Source organism: Bubalus bubalis, chromosome 15 (genome assembly GCF_019923935.1).
Source record: "Bubalus bubalis isolate 160015118507 breed Murrah chromosome 15, NDDB_SH_1, whole genome shotgun sequence".
In the NCBI taxonomy this organism is placed as follows: Eukaryota; Metazoa; Chordata; class Mammalia; order Artiodactyla; family Bovidae; genus Bubalus; species Bubalus bubalis.
The window spans coordinates 27,274,649-27,293,580 of record NC_059171.1 but is presented as its reverse complement, the minus strand read 5'-3'; the positions used below and the strand labels follow the sequence as shown (position 1 = coordinate 27,293,580).

Here is an 18,932-nt window from a genome sequence, read left to right as displayed (position 1 = left end):
AAATTAAAAGATGCTTACTCCTGGAAGGAAAGTTATGACCAACCTAGATAGCATATTCAAAAGCAGAGACATTACTTTGCCAACAAAGGTCCATCTGGAGAAGGCAATGGCACCCCACTCCAGTACTCTTGCCTGGAAAATCCCATGGGCAGATGAGCCTGGTAGGCTGCAGTCCATGGGGTCGCTACGAGTCAGACACGACTGAGTGACTTCACTTTCACTTTTCACCTTCACGCATTGGAGAAGGAAATGGCAACCCACTCCAGTGTTCTTGCCTGGAGAATCCCAGGGACGGGGGAGCCTGGTGGGCTGCCGTCTATGGGGTCACACAGAGTTGGACACGACTGAAGTGATTTAGCAGCAGCAGCAGCAGTCAAGGCTATGGTTTTTCCTGTGGTCATGTATGGATGTGAGAGTTGGACTGTGAAGAAAGCTGAGCGCTGAAGAATGGATACTTTTGAACTGTGGTGTTGGAGAAGACTCTTGAGAGTCCCTTGGACTGCAAGGAGATCCAACCAGACCATTCTAAAGGAGATCGGCCCTGGGTGTTCTTTGGAAGGAATGATGCTGAGGCTGAAACTCCAGTACTTTGGCCACCTCATGTGAAAAGTTGACTCATTGGAAAAGACTCTGATGCTGGGAGGGATTGAGGGCTGGAGAAAAAGGGGACAACAGAGGATGAGATGGCTGGATGGCATCACCGATTCGATGAGTGAAATCCGGGAGTTGGTGATGGACAGGGAGGCCTGGCATGCTGCAATTAATGGGGTCGCAAAGAGTCAGACATGACTGAGCGACTGAACTGACTGACTGACTATAGTAACTGTTGGAGTAGGAAATGGCAACCTACTCCAGTATTCTTGCCAGGAAAATTCCATGGACAGAAGAGCCTGGCGGGCTACAGTTCATGGGGTCACAAAGAGTTGGACACGACTGAGCAACTGAGCAAGTAATGGCTATAATAATTTAAGGAAAAATTTTAAAAGCAGCCAGCCAGAAACCTAGAGCAATTGAATTAGAAACTTTTTAACAAAGTCTGTGGCTAAGAAGCAAATCTTTAGAAATTCCCTTTACTCTCAAATGATTTGTCTAGAGAACTCCAGTCCTCTTAAAACTGAGTTCCCCTGAGATTATGGTTAATACTTCTATCCCAAACTTTTCCCCCTTTCTTGTCCTACCTCTGTTCCCCTCAGGATTGAGGAGTATCAAAGAAAGAGGTGGGGCTGAAACCAAGCAGAACCCTGTGGAGTCTTCCCAGGTATAAAAGTCCCTTCATATCCCCCATTATCCTAATGATAAGAACAGTAGAGTCACAAGACTCCTCGTCCCTCCTGAAGGAAATATAAAGCAATCTGATGCATATCTATGAGTTTCTCAGTAAAAACTAAGTCACCCCCACCCAGTGGAGGACGATGACTGCATGCTATCCACAAGCACGCAGACCCCAGCCTGGAGCCAGAGGGTTGATGGCAGAGATTCCTGAAAATCACCTTGTTACTTCACCACCGCCCAATGAGTCAGAATGTCCATGAGCTGATGAGGCGTCCTGAGACCCTGTTATCTTCATCCTAATTATCTTCCCTAACCCTTGTTTAAAAGCCACTGGGGAGTTCTGAGCTGCCCTTTCTCTTTGCTTGCCACCCTGCAAAGAAACCCTTACTTTGTTGCAAACACCCTCTGTCCGAGTTTGGCTTTCTGTGCCACAGGCTCATGAGCCCTTGCTCTGTTACATTAGAAAAGTTCTTTATTGAAAATCTATGGAAATTAAAAAAAAAAATCCAGTGGACTGAATACAGCTTGAGGTAAGGAAAGCCTACAGAGAGTAATCAGTTTTGTGGCTTTCACAGTGTTTAGATGTGAAGATTTCTGCATCTCTTCCAGAAGCCAAATGTAGGAATTTGTTCCTTAGATGTCACAATTGTAGTTCTTGGAATTTAGTTTTCCAAGCAAAAGGAATTGTTGTGAAATGGAGAATAAATTGGATTTTCATTAGAAAATCTGGTTTTTACGTCTTTCTTGTCAGTCTCTCTCTCTCCTCCTCATTTTAATGGTAGAGTTTTCTTGCCTCTTTGGGGTGGAACTGAGGGAATTATTAGGGTCCTCAATTAACAAGTGGTGTGGTCTCATCAGTTCTCTCAGGACATGAAAGCTGTTCCTCATGGAGTGGACTGGTGCTCCAGTAACATCAGATGGCTTCTTCTTCTTCTTCTTCTTTTTTTTTTTTTTAACTGGGGCATAATTGCTTTACAATGTCGTGTTAGTTTCTGCTATACAATGAAGTGAAGCAGCCATGTGTATACATATTTGTTGTTGTTTAGTCTCTCAGTCATCATGTCCAACTCTTTGTGACCCATATACTATAGCCTGCCAGGCTCCTCTGTCCACGGGATTTTCCAGGCAAGAATACTGGAGTGGGTTGCCATTTCTTCCTCCAGAGGATCTTCCGGACCCAGGGACTGAACCCCCAAGTCTCAGCATATCCTTCATAGCAAGTGGATTCTTTATTGCTGAGCCACCAGTATCCCCTCCCTTTTAGACTTCACTCCCACCCCCTATCCCACCTCTCTAGGTCATCAACAGACCACAGACCTGAGCTCCCAGTGCTGTGCTAGCTATCTGTTTTACATATGGCAGTGCCCATATGACAGATGGCGTCTTGATTTCCCCGAGCTCCGTGCTGCATTCACACACTGAACAGTGAGTCTGCATCTCCTAGTGTCAGACATCTCATAAGATGGCAAACAAAATGTTGAGTAAGGAAGAGCCTCACTACCTCCAAGGAACTCGCTATCTAGTGCTGTTTCAGCCTTCATTCTTACCACCACACTTTCTGTCAGAACGCTCTTACTTGGCTAATTTCATGTTTATCTCACCACTTATTTCAGGCATCATGGTCTTCTGGAATCTGTCCTGCATCCATCTCCATCCTCTCATGATGCCCTCCCTCCAGTCAAGTGCCCCTCCACTGTACCCCTCCAGCACCTACATCTCTCTCCCGTGTACCATGTTACACTTCTGTGTATTGTATATCACCTTTTCTGCTACTGTTTCCCCAACTACCTTGCAGACTCCTGGAAGGTGAAGACACAATCTTATTTCTTGTAGTCTTCTCACTAGAATGCCTGTTATTGAGTAAATGCATACAAAGTAAATATATACAAAGATATCTGGATTTATTACATGGTAACATTCAGAAAACTAAGATCATGGCATCTGGTCCCATCACTTCATGGGAAATAGATGGGGAAACAGTGGAAACAGTGTCAGACTTTATTTTTCTGGGCTCCAAAATCACTGCAGATGGTAATGGCAGCCATGAAATTAAAAGACACTTACTCCTTGGAAGGAAAGTTATGACCAACCTAGATAGCATATTAAAAAGCAGAGACATTACTTTGCCAACAAAGGTCTGTCTAGTCAAGGCTATGGTTTTTCCAGTGGTCATGTATGGATGTGAGAGTTGGACTGTGAAGAAAGCTGAGCGCTGAAGAACTGATGTTTTTGAACTGTGGTGTTGGAGAAGACTCTTGAGAGTCCCCTGGACTGCAAGGAGATCTAACCAGTCTTTTCTAAAGGAGATCAGTCCTGGGTGTTCTTTGGAAGGACTGATGCTAAAGCTGAATCTCCAGTACTTTGGCCACCTCATGCGACGAGTTGACTCATTGGAAAAGACTCTGATGCTGGGAGGGATTGGGGGCAGGAGGAGAAGGGAACAGCAGAGGATGAGATGGCTGGATGGCATCACCGACTTGATGGAAGTGAGTTTGAATGAACTCCGGGAGTTGGTGATGGACAGGGAGGCCTGGTGTGCTGCAATTTATGGGGTTGCAAAAAGTTGGACATGATCAAGCAACTGAACTGAACTGAATAACTTTTCATGATTTAGCAAGATTAAACTTTTCATGTTTAGCAAGATTAACAACGACCTGGGGTGAGTATTCTAGGGAGCGGTATCCTGTAGAAAGAGCTCTGGGACTTGCTGCATTCTCCCAGCTGTTCCATATGCTTCCTGAGTGTCACTTGCTGGAAGGTGACTTGTGAATGTCACTTCTCCTTGCTTGCGACATGGCCACAAAGCCTTGATTAGAGTTATTCTTCTAAATTGGCATTTCCTTTAGACTTTTCTGAGTAGAAAGTGTAATTTTTATAGTATGAGAGTTTTTGGTTAACTTAGCCATGGTAATTTGTGGCTTTTTTGCACTCTCTAATTTTATCTCTTGAAAATAAGTATCTCTTTTGGTGTAATATTGGGTTGCAGGAGGTCACACTCTTCATAGTGACAGTTTTGAGTGGGAAGAAGGGGATAGCAGAAGAGTTTGGATTTGTTCAAACAAAGGACACCAGAAAGCTCTTCTTAGAAGACTGACCAGGGGCGGCAGACTCAGAAATCTAGGGTAATCTAGAATTCCTGGGATTTCTGTGGATCTGAAAAATATCAACTTTGACTGAAAAAAAAAAAAAAAAAGGTTTAAAACAATCTCATTTCTCCAAAATCCTTAGAAATTAAAATGGCTTAGATCATCAGAAATTATAGCCTTATGAGGATAGAGAAAAACAGATCCCCTGGTACAATATAAAAATTCAGAATGCTTTCAATCTGATCTAGAGAAATTGAGTCAAAACTAGACAGCTCTTTCAACTCTTTAAAGGATTTTATGATCTGTTGGGACAGCAACTTGGAGGTGGTATATCTACTTACAAATCAAATATTTCTAAAAGTTTTTAAAATGAAATAACATACAAACACAAAGAAGCAAAAGAAATTTATATTTTGAGGAAGTCTGATTTTTGTGATTAAAGCTAAGTAATACATTTTATATATTATAAAAATATTTTTAGCATATTTTCTTGAAAACATTAGACTTTTTATTGATGTGCAACACAACAGTTCCTAAATATGCAGTTTCTGTATTTGTGTTTTCAACCTGTTCTTCAGAATAGCACTTCAGTTGCTTCCTGAAAAGTAAAAACAATACAAACATTTTTTAAGAACATATAGTGTAATTTTAAAATATGTTTAATTAATTTTAACTTTCTTACTATTTCATGGAATGGTTAATAAGACAAAAATCAGTATTTCAGAGTTTACCAATTTAAGTTGCTCTTGTGCGGAACTGTGGAGAGAGAACAGTGGTCCTTATATATTGTAGTTTTCACATTCAAGTTTTCTTATTTTATTTAGTATAATTTTGCCGGGGTCCAGCCCCAGTTAGATCCAGGGATTCCCTCGGGAGGACAGTGTTGGCGACTGAGAGAAATAGAGAAAGAGATAAGGAAAGAATTTTGCAGTTAAGAAAACAGAGGAGAGAAAAGAGGCTGATATTCCTTGGTTTATGCAGAAAGCCAATAAAGCCCCAGCATGGGACTTGCTCTGTTCATGTAGGCTGCAGGTGCCCTCTCGAATAGCTGAAGATGCCCCACCTTAGGCACCTTCTCGAGTGGGTCTTAGAAGCCCAGGCAGGAAAGTGAACACAGAAGGCCCCTGCGCTCCAGGCAATCAGCCTGAAAAGGAAAATGAAAGAGAAAGAATGACATGGGGAGACCAAGCTTGATGAGCATGGCCCACACTTTATCTTCCAAAGTAGTTTTTATACCTTAAGTTTTGCATAGAGGATAATGGGGGGTGGGGGGGGTGGGGGGTAGGGCGGGGGTAGAGTCATGCAAGGTCAGGAGTCCTTCATCCTTATCGAAGCCAGGCTTTCTTTCTGCAAACTTATAATATGCAAAAGCTTTAGGTGATTTACATCATCTTCTGGCCAGGAGGCCTGTTAACATTTTATGACCCTTTCTTCAGAAAACTTATTTTTCTCTAAAGGTGATTATTCTAAAGTCAGGCGCCACCCTCTGAAAGCATTAGATAAAGTTGCATTCCTATAGGGCAAAAGTGCGGTGGGCTATAACAAGAAAAGAATTAACTCAAGGGTCCAAGGTTACAAACATTAAAGCTACTACTTACATTTCTATATACCAACTGTATTAATCAATATACTCCCAGGGACACAATAGGTAAGGGATATGGAAACTTGGCAGCAAGCATTAGCTCAACAAAGAAATCCTCTACTAGTTCTATTCTAACAATTTTAACTCTCTGAGAAGCTCTGCATTGTTAGAATATCTTAAGCTTCCCGTGCCTCTTGTGGTTGGGAGGCTGTGAACAATCACATGCGTAGCTGCAGGAGTCTGAACAAACCTGTCAGGCAAGCTAGAAAGTCATCAGAGGGGTTTGAATTGAAACACACCTATTATGTCCAAGAGAGTTATTAACTAGAGTTTTAAGTTGATTTTCTTACAGAGAAAGGTGGTTGGGGATAGCCCCCCGTTAATGTCAGAAGAGTTGGTGAAAGTCGTGAAATAGTAAAACAGACAGATTTTGGTTTTGGGGTAGATGCTCAGGCAGGTCCGGGGGGCCCCTTGAGTTCTGATTCACCTTTGCATGTCAGATCTCTCCGCATGACCTTTGTCATGGGTGGGAACTCCCGTGCTGGCTCCCAGCATTATTTCAGGACTCCCTTAAAATTAAAATGCTGTTAATTCAGAATGCAAAGTTATTAAAAAAGAAAAACAGAATTTTATCAACTGTTGCTATGAGCTGAATATGTGAGTGTGTGCTGTGTCTGACTCTTTGCAATCCCATGGACTGTGGCCCGCCAGGCTCCACCGTCCATGGAATTTTTCAGGCAAGAATACTGGAGTGGGTGGCCATTTGCTCCTCCAGGGGATTTTCCCCACCCAGGAATTGAACCCACCCAGGAATTTCTTAAGTCTCCTGCATTGGGAGGCAGATTATTTACCAATAGTGCCACCTGGGAAACCCCATCTGAATGGGAAAGAAAGTGAAAGTCGCTCAGTCGTGTGTCTGACTCTTTGCTATCCCATGAACTATACAGTCCATGGAATTCTCCAGGCCAGAATACTGGAGTGGGTAACCTTTTCCTTCTCCAGGGGATCTTCCCAACCCAGGGATGGAACCCAGGTCTCCTGCATTGCAGGTAGAATCTTTACCAGCTGAGCCACCAGGGAAGCCCCACCTCAAATTTATATTTTAAAATCTAATGTCCAATGTGATGGTATTAGGGATAGGGCTTTTGATAGGTGCTTAGGTCTTGAGGGCAGAACCTCCATGAATGCGATTAGTATTCTTAGAAGACTCCACAAAATTCCCCAGCCCCTTCGACCGCATAAAGATACAGTGGAAGTCTGTGACCCAGAAGAGGGCCCTAATTTGACCATACTGGCACCCTGATCTCAGACTTTTGGCCTTCAGAATTGTGAGAAATAAATTTCTGTTGTTCTTAAGCCATTCGATCTTTGGTATTTTGTTATAGCAGCCTGAAAGGACGAAGACAGTGTTTAAATCTTCTCATGTCTTAATTGAAGAATTATGGATTATTTAGTAGCAAAGGGGAAGCTGCTAACTTTTTATCTGCGAAAAAAGTCCTAAAAAACACCATGAACAATATCATTTACCAATGACTTGAAAGTAGGATTTTATGAATTTTGTAAAATTCCGAAGTTGTAGATACAAGTAGGGAGGAAATCAATGAAGATAATTAGGAAAAAAATCTATTTAATGAAGAAACACAAAATGTACAGATATAATACTGTACAAACATAATAATAATAAGCAGTATTTATACTTTATATTTTAATGCTTCTTGGAAGAAAGAATGAACTTAAACAGTACCTATCACATGATTCTAAAACAGACAGCAAGTTTACTCTTACTAGAATTCTAGGGACAAGAAAACTGGCATTAAAATACAATAACTTGAGTGCTGCTGTTTACCTTTGATCCCTCAGCTCCAAACCCATCCTCTCTATTATCTATAAGAGGCAGGGCTGGGACTTTTCAAATTGTGCTTCTCCCTTGACAGCTGGTTTCTAATTAGTTTCTACCAGGAGGAGGGAAGAATGGATTATTTCTTCTTGAAGCCCCAGGCTCCAGTTGTTCTGCCACTCTCCCAGAAAGCCAGCCTTATTGTTTCCCTTCATCCAGACTTTATTTTTTTTTTAATTTTAAATTTAGTCTTGGCTTTTAGTACTGAAATACTTCATTCTCCTTCTAAATTATTCAGTTCAATTCAGTTCAGTCATTCAGTCGTGTTTGACTCTTTGCAACTCCATGGACTGCAGCATGCCAGGCCTCCCTGTCCATCACCAACTCCCGGAGTTTACTCAAACTCATGTCCGTTGAGTTGGTGATGCCATCCAGTCATCTCAATCTCTGTCGTCCCCTTCTCCCAATTTCAATCTTTCCCAGCATCAGGGTCTTTTCAGTTGAGTCAGTTCTTTGCATCAGGTGGTCAAAGTATTGGACTATCAGCTTCAGCATCAGTCCTTCAAGTGAATATTCAGGACTGATTTCCTTTAGCATGGACTGGTTGGATCTCCTTGTAGTCCAAGGGACTCTCAAGAGTCTTCTCCAATACCACAGTTCAAAAGCATCAATTCTTCGGCGCTCAGTCTTCTTCACAGTCCAACTCTCACATCCATACATGATTACTGGAAAAACCATAGCCTTGACTAGACGGACCTTTGTTGGCAAAGTAATGCCTCTGCTTTTTAATATGCTGTCTTGGTTTGTCATAACTTCCAAGGAGCAAGCGTCTTTTAATTTTATGGCTGCAATCACCATTTGCAGTGACTTTGGAGACCAAAAAAATAAAGTCTGACACTGTTTCCACTGTTTCCCCATCTATTTCCCATGAAGTGATGGGACCGGATGCCATGATCTTCGTTTTCTGAATGTTGAGCTCTAAGCCAACATTTTCACTCTCCTCTTTCACTTTCATCAAGAGGCTGTTTAGTTTTTCTTCGCTTTCTGCCATAAGGGTGGTGTCATCTGCATATCTGAGGTTATTGATATTTCTCCGGGCAATCTTGGTTCCAGCTTGTGGTTCATCCAGCCCAGCGTTTCTCATGATGTACTCTGCATAGAAGTTAAATAAGCAGGGTGACAAAATACAGCCTTGACGTACTCCTTTTCCTATTTGGAACCAGTCTGTTGTTCCGTGTCCAGTTCTAACTGTTGCTTCTTGACCTGCACACAGATTTCTCAGGAGTCAGGTCAAGTGGTCTAGTATTCCCATCTCTTGAAGATTTTTCCACAGTTTGTTGTGATCCACACAGTCAAAGGCTCTGGCATAGTCAATAAAGCAGAAATAGATGTTTTTCTGGAACTCTCTTGCTTTTTCGATGATCCAACAGATGTTGGTAATTTGATCTCTGGTTCTTCTGTCTTTTCTAAATCCAGTTTGAACATCTGAAAGTTCAAGGTTCATGTACTGTTGAAGCTTGGCTTGGAGAATTTTGAGCATTACTTTGCTAGCAGGTGAGATGAATGCAATGTGCCATAGTTTGAGCATTCTTTGGCATTGCCTTTCTTTGGGATTGGAATGAAAACTGATCTTTTCCAGTCCTGTGGTCACCGCTGAGTTTTCCAAATTTGCTGGCATATTGGGTGCAGCACTTTCACAGCATCATCTTTTAGGATTTGAAATAGTTCAACTGGAATTCCATCACTACCACTAGCTTTGTTCATAGTGATGCTTTGTAAGGCCCACTTGACTTTGCATTCCAGGATGTCTGGCTCTAGGTGAGTGATCACACCATCATGATTATCTGGGTCATGAAGATTTTTTTGTGTGTGTAGTTATTCTGTGTATTCTTGCCACCTCTTCTTAATATCTTCTGCTTCTGTTAGGTCCATACCATTTCTGTCCTTTATTGAGCCCATCTTTGCATGAAATATTCCCTTGGTATCTCTAATTTTCTTGAAGAGATCTCTAGTCTTTCCCATTTTATTGTTTTCCTCTATTTCTTTGATTGTTCACTGAGGAAGGCTTTCTTATCTCTCCCTGCTATTCTTTGGAACTCTGCATTCAAATGGGTATATCTTTTCTTTTCACCTTTGCCTTCGTGTTTCTTCTTTTCACAGCTATTTGTAAGGCCTCCTCAGACAACCACTTTGCCTTTTCACATTTCTTTTTCTTGGGTGTGGTCTTGATCCCTGCTCTTGTATAATATCACAAACCTCTGGCCATAGTTCTTCAGGCACTCTGTCTATCAGATCTAATCCCTTGAATCTATTTCTCACCTCCACTGTATAATCATAAGGAATTTGATTTAGGTCATACCTGAATGGTCTAGTGGTTTTCCCCCCTTTCTTCAATTTAAGTCTGAATTTGCCAATAAGGAGATCATGATCCAAGCCACAGTCAGCTTGAGGTTTTGTTTTTGCTGATTGTATAGAGCTTCTCCATCTTTGGCTGCAAAGAATATAATCAATCTGATTTAGGTATTGACCATCTGGTGATGTCCATGTGTAGAGTCTTCTCTTGTGTTGTTGGAAGAGGGTGTTTGCTATGACCAGTGCATTCTCTTGGCAAAACTCTGTTAGTTTTTGACCTGCTTCATTCTGTACTCCAAGGCCAAATTTGCCTGTTACTCCAGGTATTTCTTGATTTCCTATTTTTGCATTCCGATCCCCTATAATGAAAAGGACATCTTTTTTGGGCATTAGTCCTAGAAGGTCCTGTAGGTCTTCACAGAACTGTTCAGCTTCTTCAGCATTACTGGTCGGGGCATAGGCTCCAATTACTATGATATTGAATGGTTTGCCTTGGAAACAAACAGAGATCATTCTATTGTTTTTGATACTGCATCCAAGTATTGCATTTCAGTCTCTTTTGTTGACTATTCTTCTATTCTATTCTTCTAAGGAATTCTTGCCCACGGTAGTAAATATAATGGTAATCTGAGCTAAATTCACCCATTCCAGTCCATTTGAGTTCACTGATTCCTAAAATGTTGATGTTCACTCTTGCCATCTCTTGTTTGACCACTTCCAATTTGCCTTGATTCATGGACCTACATTCCAGGTTCCTGTGCAATATTGCTCTTACAGCATCAGACTTCTATCACCAGTCACATCCACAGCTGGGTGTTGTTTTTGCTCTGGGTCCGTCTTTTCATTCTTTCTGGAGTCATTTCTCCACTGATCTCCAGTAGCATACTGGGCACCTACTGACCTGGGGAGTTCCTCTTTCAGTGTCCTCTCTTTTTGTTTTTTTCATACTGTTCATGGGGTTCTCAAGGCAAGAATACTGAAGTGGTTTGCCATTCCCTTCTCCAGTGGACCATGTTTTGTCAGAACTCTCCACCATGACCCATCCATCTTGGATGGCCCTACATGGCACGGCTCGAGTTTCCTTGAGTTAGACAAGGCTGTGATCTGTGTGATCAGATTGGTTAGTTTTCTGTGATTGAGGTTTTCAGTCTGTCTGCCCTCTGATGGAGAAGGATAAGAGGCTTATGGAAGCTTCCTGATGGGAGAGACTGACTGAGGAAACTAAGTCTTGTTCTGATGGGCGGGGCCAGGCTCAGTAAATTTTTAATCCAATTTTCTGTTGATGGGTGGGGCTGTGTTCCCTTCCTTTTGTTTGACTTGGGGCCAAACTATGAGGGAGGTAATGAAGATAATGGCGACGTCCTTCAAAAGGTCCCATGCATGCACTGCTACACTCAGTGCCCCCAGCCCTGCAGCAGGCCACTGCCAACCCACGCCTCTGTTGGAGACTCCTGCACATTCCCTGGGCAAGTCTGGGTCAGTCTCTTGTGGGGTCACTGCTCCTTTCTCTTGGGACCTGGTAGGCACAAGGTTCTGTTTGCATCCTCTAAGAGTCTGTTTCCCCAGTTCTGTGTAAGTTCTGGCGGCTCTATGGTGGGGTTAACGAGACCTCTTCCAAGAGGGCTTATGCCATACCCATGTCTGCTGCATCCAGAGCCGTGCCCCAGGTGCAGTCCACTGCAGACCTGTACCTCCACAGGAGATGCACGAACACCATTCTGTCTCAGTCTGTGCGAGGTCTCTGGGTCCTGGTGTGCACAAGGTTTGTTTGAACCCTCTGAGCATCTCTGACCAGTAGGGGGTTTGATTCTAAACATGATTTCATTCCTCCTACCAACTTGCTGGGGATTCTCTGCCCTTGGATGTGGGGTATCTCCTCACAAATTTATGGCAATGTGTGGCCACAGAGAATGCTTTAGGAATGGGCATGTGATCCAAGCTGAGCCAATGACAACAACTTTGGGACTTTTGCTGGAAGTGTTGGGCAAGAGGTTTGTTCTTTCTGCATTAGCTGCATTAGAATGTAAACATGAAGATGCTGGTGGTGTTTGTACATGAGGCTTGGGGTGGATGATGCAGACAGAGAGTCTGGGAGTGAATATATCACTGAGGAGAATGGAGCAGAGAGACGGAGACTCAGGCTCTGGATGATGTCATTTGAGTCTTTGGTTCTTGCTCTGCCAGAAATCAGATTACTTCTGAGTGTCTCAGTTAAGCGAGTTCACTTTATTGTCCAAACCAAGTGGAGCTGAGCTTCTGCACCTTGTAACTGAAAGAATACTGACGTAACCTGAACTTCTCACTCCCCACATTCTTATACCCCATCATATAATGGAATAACATTTCCACAGGGTGGTTTTGTCTTTACATTTGAAGCTATCACTCCCTTGGACAGCAAGGAGATCAAACCAGTCAATCCTAAAGGAAATCAACCCTGAATATTCACTGGAAGGACTGATGCTAAAGCTGAAACTCCAATACTTTGGTTACCTGATGCAAAGAGCTGACTCATCGGAAAAGATCCTGATGCTTGGAAAGATTGAGGGCAGGAGGAGAAGGGGGCAACAGAGGGCGAGATGGTGGGACGGCATCATGGACACAACAGACACGAGTTTCTGCAGTCCATGGGGTGGCAAAGAGTTGGACATGACTGGGCAGCTGAACCACAATAACAATTACTAATTAAGGAGAACAAAGAAGGAAAGAAAAGTGTACGTCTCAGTTTTGAGTACCAAATTCAATTCACTAGCTGTATCAACAGAGGATGAGGTGGTTAGATGGAATCATGGACACAACAGACACGAGTTTCAGCAAACTCCAGGAGATGGTGAAGAACAGGGAAGCCTGGGGTGCAACTGTCCATGGGGTCACCAAGAGTCAGACACGACTGAGCAGCTGAACAACAACTTCCTTAATGGCCGAGACTCTTTGTGACCATAGTGGTGCCATGCTGCGGTCTTTCTTCAGTAAACATTTTCTGATACTTTAGTACGTGGAGACAAACAGCATGTACCGTGCTTACCTAGAGTACGTTCAATGTCAAAACTGCAGTCATAAATATTTCCAAGAGCAACACTCTTCCCACCAGACAGCTTATCACTGTAGTCACTATCTGGGCAGCTGTACCCACAGTGGACGCTTTGCTGTTGCTGCTGCCACTGCTGCTACTGCCCGGGCTGGAGACAGACTGCGAAGCCAGGCCGAGAGGCCGGGACTCCACCCGAACGAACTCATCCAGGATAAATTCAATCTTAAAATTTTCTCCTGGGGGGGAAAAAATAAGCAGTGTTTGACTTCCTTTTATTATCTGTTTGTTGTCATACACTTCCAACTGGGTTTTCATCAACTTACAAATACTGTATAACCCCTAATGAAGTACTTTTGGAAACTGAGTCAAATGAACTGAAGTATAAACAATGGTAGAGAGGGTCTCAGAGTCAGAAGTGTTCTATTTGCCATAGTTAACTTCCCTGGTGGCTCAGATGGTCAGGAATCCACCTGCAGTGCAGAAAACCCAGGTTCAATCTCTGGGTCAGGAAAATCCCCTGGAGAAGGGATTGGCTACCCACTCTAGTATTCCTGCCTGGAGAATTCCATGGACAGAGGAGCCTGGAGGGCTACAGTCCATGGAGTCACAAAGAGTCAGACAGAACTGAGCGACTAACACGTTCACTTCTATCTGCTCATCAGCTATGGACAGGAGGACTCTGGATAGATTTTCCTTCTGGACCATCAATACCTACTTCTTAGGGGTTCTCTCCTAGTGCCCAGGACTGGCTGTTAGAAACAAAGGACAGTATGGAAGAGAGCTGAGGGTGCCGAGCCTTGTCTGATCATTGTACACTTGATCAAGGAGCAATGGAAAGACACTTTATCACTTTTCTTGCATACGCTTTGTTGTTTGTACAGTTTTACAGTGGTTAATCTACAAACTGGCTAACTGATCTAAAAATCATGAAGAGATGACTATATTTGACCTTCCTTACTGTACACAAGCAGGGAACTGAAAGCCTACACTTACGGGAAAAAAGAAAGCAAGAAATAAGGAAGAAAGGAGGAAGGGAGGGAGGGAGGAAGAGAATTAGAAATAACAGATAGACACTCCAAGGGAAGCTTTGAACTCTAAAGGAAAATTTACTGGATAAAAGGAGAGCACTATTTTGTTATCATGAAAAGTGTCAAAATCTACATTATTGCTTCAGCACTCTAGTGATCCCAGTTACTTTGGAACACTGACTTTGAAAATGGTACTATGAAGACCTTGATCCTCAGGTTGGGTCTTTGCCACTGGGCACCTTCTGAGTCTACCTTCCCAGGGAGGTGGGCAACCTTCTTTCAGAGGGGGTTCTTGTCAAGTGCCTCATAGCTCATCATTTAGGCTGACTGTTAGAGCTTATAGGACACTGCAGGCTCTTGCCCCAGGGCACAATGTTGAACTCATTGCCACTGGATTTCCATAAAACTCTAGGTTGAGATATTGCTGCCCAGTAGGAAGATCAAGTTTCTCTGTTTTGGAATGATTTTAGCTTTTGATATTTAGGTCTTATGAAAAAAAAAAATCCAGATTATTGTTAGAATTTCTTTAACTTATTTTACTCTTTATTTTTTTATTTTTATTTTTTTTAAAGAGAATTTATTTTTGGCTGTGTTGGGTTTTCATTGCTGTGCTGAGCAGGGGCAACTCTCTAATTGCAGTGCAAGGGTTTCTTATTGTGGTGGCTTCTCTTGTTGCAGAGCATGGGCTCTAAAGCTCAGGCTTAGTTGTTTTGTGGCATGTGAAATCTTCCCGGATCAGGGATCAAACCCATCTCCTGCACGGGCACATGGATTCTTTACCACTGAGCCACCAGGAAAGCCCTATTGTGGCTTTTATTCTGACTTTTAGTATGTGTATGTTTGAAATAAGATTGGTGAGGAGAGTTAGGGCTAAGATAAAACTTTTTCAGGAGTTAGGGCTTATAAAGGTCCTAAATGAGCCCTGGGTTGAGGTAAACAGAGTAATGCTGGTCTGTCTCCAGTACAGAGAGTCTATTTCCTTCCTTTTGACATTGATTCATCTATCATCACTAGAGACCTACTTTTTGGATGTATCATTTTTGCCATGGTAGAAAGGCTTTTACCAGTTGAAGCTATGCCATCAGTCCACATGGAAATAATATAAGAAACCTCACTGTGGGAGTTGTGACTATATTTACTCTAACCATGTTGAAGAGATCATGAGTATACTTCATGAGAACTCACAGGAGACATCTGTTCTGGTCTCAGAGCAAATTGTAATTCATCAGAGCGACTGTTTCATCTTTAGAGAGCTATGAATCATGAAAACACTCATGTTTTCTCCTTGGCTTATAGAAAGACTAGAACCCACTTTCCAGTCCAACTCTGAACTCCAGCATGGGCCATTAAAATTACCTGATACTATCTTACCCTTTCTTTTCTTGAACTGAAAACTCTATATATTAAATTTTCTTACTATACATGTAATATGTAATTTTTACATAGACGATGTAGAAAAATTACACATGGATAAGGAAGAAAATATGAATCATGATATAATTTTGATTTACATCCTCAAATTACCTGTTTTAATTCCCTTAATTGCTTATTTTATTTTTCACCTTGTTTTGCATATTAGATATATTTTTGTAAGCTAGACATTCTGATTTCTATAATTTATTGAGCAGAGTAGTACAGACCGCTTTGTTCATTAAAAGGAAATTATAATTATCCTTATTTATGGGTATACATGTGAGGATCAAAAATAGTACACTCACCTGTTCTAAGAAGAGTAAGATCTGTGTAGTTGGCCCAACAGCTGCTAAACGGAATTGTTGTATTTCCACTAAGTCCACTGATTTGGTTATTATTGGAGTCCTTTAGTACAGCCTTCAAAGCCAGTGCAGTAATCCCAACTGATACACAATTACCCTAAAGAAAAAAAGAGTAGAGCATTACAACAACTGGCCTGTTACCATGCTTTTTTTTTTTCTAAAAAAAAAAAAAAAAAAAGAGATATATGGAACTTTATCTTTTTAAATGTCTCATTTCAAATTTTAAATCTACAGAAGCTCCTTTTCCTACACAAAGAGTTCAAATAACAAGCTGTGGAGCAAGTTCACAGAGAAGGCACATTTTTAAAACATACAAGACGATATTCATAGATAACAGTCCAAAGTTGAAGAGGCAGTGCCATTCCCAGTTTGCCAGTGTACCGGGATTAGTGAAGTTGGCTCACCCTCCAGAATTGATAACTTCATTCTTCCACTTAAAGAAATCTCTGAGTTATAACTTACATCGGCATCTTCTGCCTTTACTGAAGGCTGTTGAGAAAATGGCTGTCCCAGCTGTGTGGCCACCGGCTGAGTGACCACTGAGAGTGAAGTCACAAGGGCCACATGATGAACAGGAAATGAAAGCCTTCCAACCGGTTGGGCAGCCACCTGTGAATGGTCATGAACGATAGACTGGTTATCACATGATCGACTACATTCAGTAGCAAACTCGTCTTAGCCAGGCTAAGTGTTTAACGTTCATTGTTAAAAGTATGTTCAAGGTGTGAAGTCAATATTATTACAATATTTCCTCTAGAGCATATTCATGAAGCACTGTTGTAAATAATCAAAGTAAAGCATATTTTACACCAATAAATATTTTTTTAGAAGATACACTCCTTTTTCAACTACTTTATGATTTTGGCAATACTGTAAAAAAAAAAGACAACAATTAGAAAGACATGCTCTCTAAATTACTGTACTGAAATAGAAGAACAGTTAAAATAAGAAAGAAACAATGTTTTAAATAGCAAAATGCATCTTTCTAGTTGCATTTTCTTACCTTAGCCCAGCCAGAATCACTGGGGCTGGGGATAGGATCGGTAATAGACATGGAAGAGACATTAAATCCGAGGATACTATTGGTTTTTCCTAAAATTACAGCTTGTCCAAGAGAACCAGCAATTTCTTGGAGTTCAGGTAACTGCATCTGACCTATGAGGAAAGTGTTATGACACGTGGACTGTAAGAATATGGAACAGGGAGAACATGTGAGAATATTCCGCTTCAGTTTTTGTTTGTGCCACTCGCTCCATCCACATCAGAGAATTCTACAGCTTTCTAACCATACCTGAGCTAAACATGACAAAGTCATACTAAGGAGGTCAGGAAAATAAAAAACTCTGTAGAATATATATATATATGTTTAGCTAGAATTAAAGAAAAAAAGACAAAACAAAGGTGATAATATAATTTCAAGAAAAATGAGTGAGAGCATGCAGGGAAAAATGTTTCTTAATTTAATACTTTCCTATGTCATTCTTTGTTTAGAAGTGAAGCACTCTCATGTATGTCTATCATTAAATATTACTTTTTAAAAAAATAGAGTGTTCATTGCAGAATGGAAGGAGATAATTAGCATCATTGAATTTATAGTATATATTAATGAGTGGCTAACATTACCATTAAATTACTAACAAAAATGTTCCTTGCTCTGGACATTGATGATTTTCAAGGTTAATTCTGACACTGTAGGTAGTTTCTATTCCCTTTTTCTAGCTTTGCAGTTCCTTGTAAACCTACTTCCCCCGCTAAGGCTCTTTACCTTGTGAAGTGGCACCTCTTATCAGAGAAGCCTGGAACTCTCTCTTGAGCCCTTCTTCTCCTTCACCTCTCCCCCACACCATATAATCAGTTCTCCATTTCGAAATCTCTCTGACTCCATTGCCCAAATCCTAGTTAACCCATCAGCAGCAGAGATACGAAAACAGCTTTCAAACTGGCTTCCTGGCACCCATTCTCTCCCTCTTGCATTCTGTTCTACACACTGCTGTCAGAGCGATCATTTAAGAAACAACTACAGAGTGAAGCCCATCAGAAAGAGACAAACAAACACTGTACATTAGTGCATATATATGGAATCTAGAAAAATGGTACTGATGAACCTATTTGCAGGGCAGAAACAGAGACACAGACGTAGAGAATGGACCCTGTGGACATAGTGGGAGAAGGAGGGTGGGATGAACTGAGAGAGTATCACTGGCATATATACCCTACCATGTGTAAAACAGCTAGTGGGAAGTTGTCATACAGCACAGGGAGCTCAGCTCAGTGCTCTGAGATGACCTAGAGGGCTGAAACTGTGATAACTTAGATGGGTGGAATGGGAGAGTGGGAGGGGGGCTCAAGAAGGAGGGGATATATATACACATATACACATATGTATCCCCTCCTTAGGGCAGTATTAAAGAATGACCTAATCATCGGACAATTGCCTTATCTCTAATCAGAACCTGCTTAATCATCTAATCAGGTCATGCTTAAAATTTTGCATGCTAGGCTTCAGCATTATGAGAACCAAGAACTTCCAGACATACAAGCTGGGTTTAGAAAAGGCAGAGGAACCAGAGATTTAAATTGCCAACATTTGTTAGTTCATAGAGAAAGAAAGGAAATTCCAGAAAAACATCTACCTCTCTTTTATCAACTACACTAAAGCCTTTGACTGTGTGGATCATAAAATATTGTGGAAAACTCTTAAAGAGATGGGGATACCAACCATCTTACCTGTCTCCTGAGAAACCTGTATGCAGGTCAAGAAGCAACAGTTAGAACCCTGTATGGAACAGTTGATTGGTTCAGGATTGAGAAAGCAGTACAATAGGGCTGTCTGCTGTCACCGTGTTTATTTAACATATACACTGAGCACGTCATGAGAAATGCTGAGCTGGATGAGTTACAAGCTGGAATCAGGATAGGTGGGAGAAATATCAACGACCTCACCTGTGTGGATGATGCCACTCTAATGGCAG

The 18,932-nt window shown here is 41.7% G+C and overlaps 1 protein-coding gene across 1 annotated transcript in view; it reads right to left on the bottom strand.

The window, feature by feature from the left end:
• Window positions 1-4,750: 4,750 nt before the first annotated feature.
• PKHD1L1 (PKHD1 like 1) overlaps window positions 4,751-18,932 on the bottom strand; it is a 177,424-nt gene continuing 163,242 nt past the window's right edge. Inside the window, exons 74-78 of the mRNA XM_006069588.4 lie at window positions 16,964-17,115; window positions 16,423-16,569; window positions 15,904-16,057; window positions 13,152-13,393; window positions 4,751-4,956 (exon numbers count right to left, since the gene is read on the bottom strand). Coding sequence (XP_006069650.4) covers window positions 13,152-13,393; window positions 15,904-16,057; window positions 16,423-16,569; window positions 16,964-17,115 — 695 coding nt within the window. The 3' untranslated portion in view covers window positions 4,751-4,956. The remainder of the gene's footprint in view (window positions 4,957-13,151; window positions 13,394-15,903; window positions 16,058-16,422; window positions 16,570-16,963; window positions 17,116-18,932) is intronic.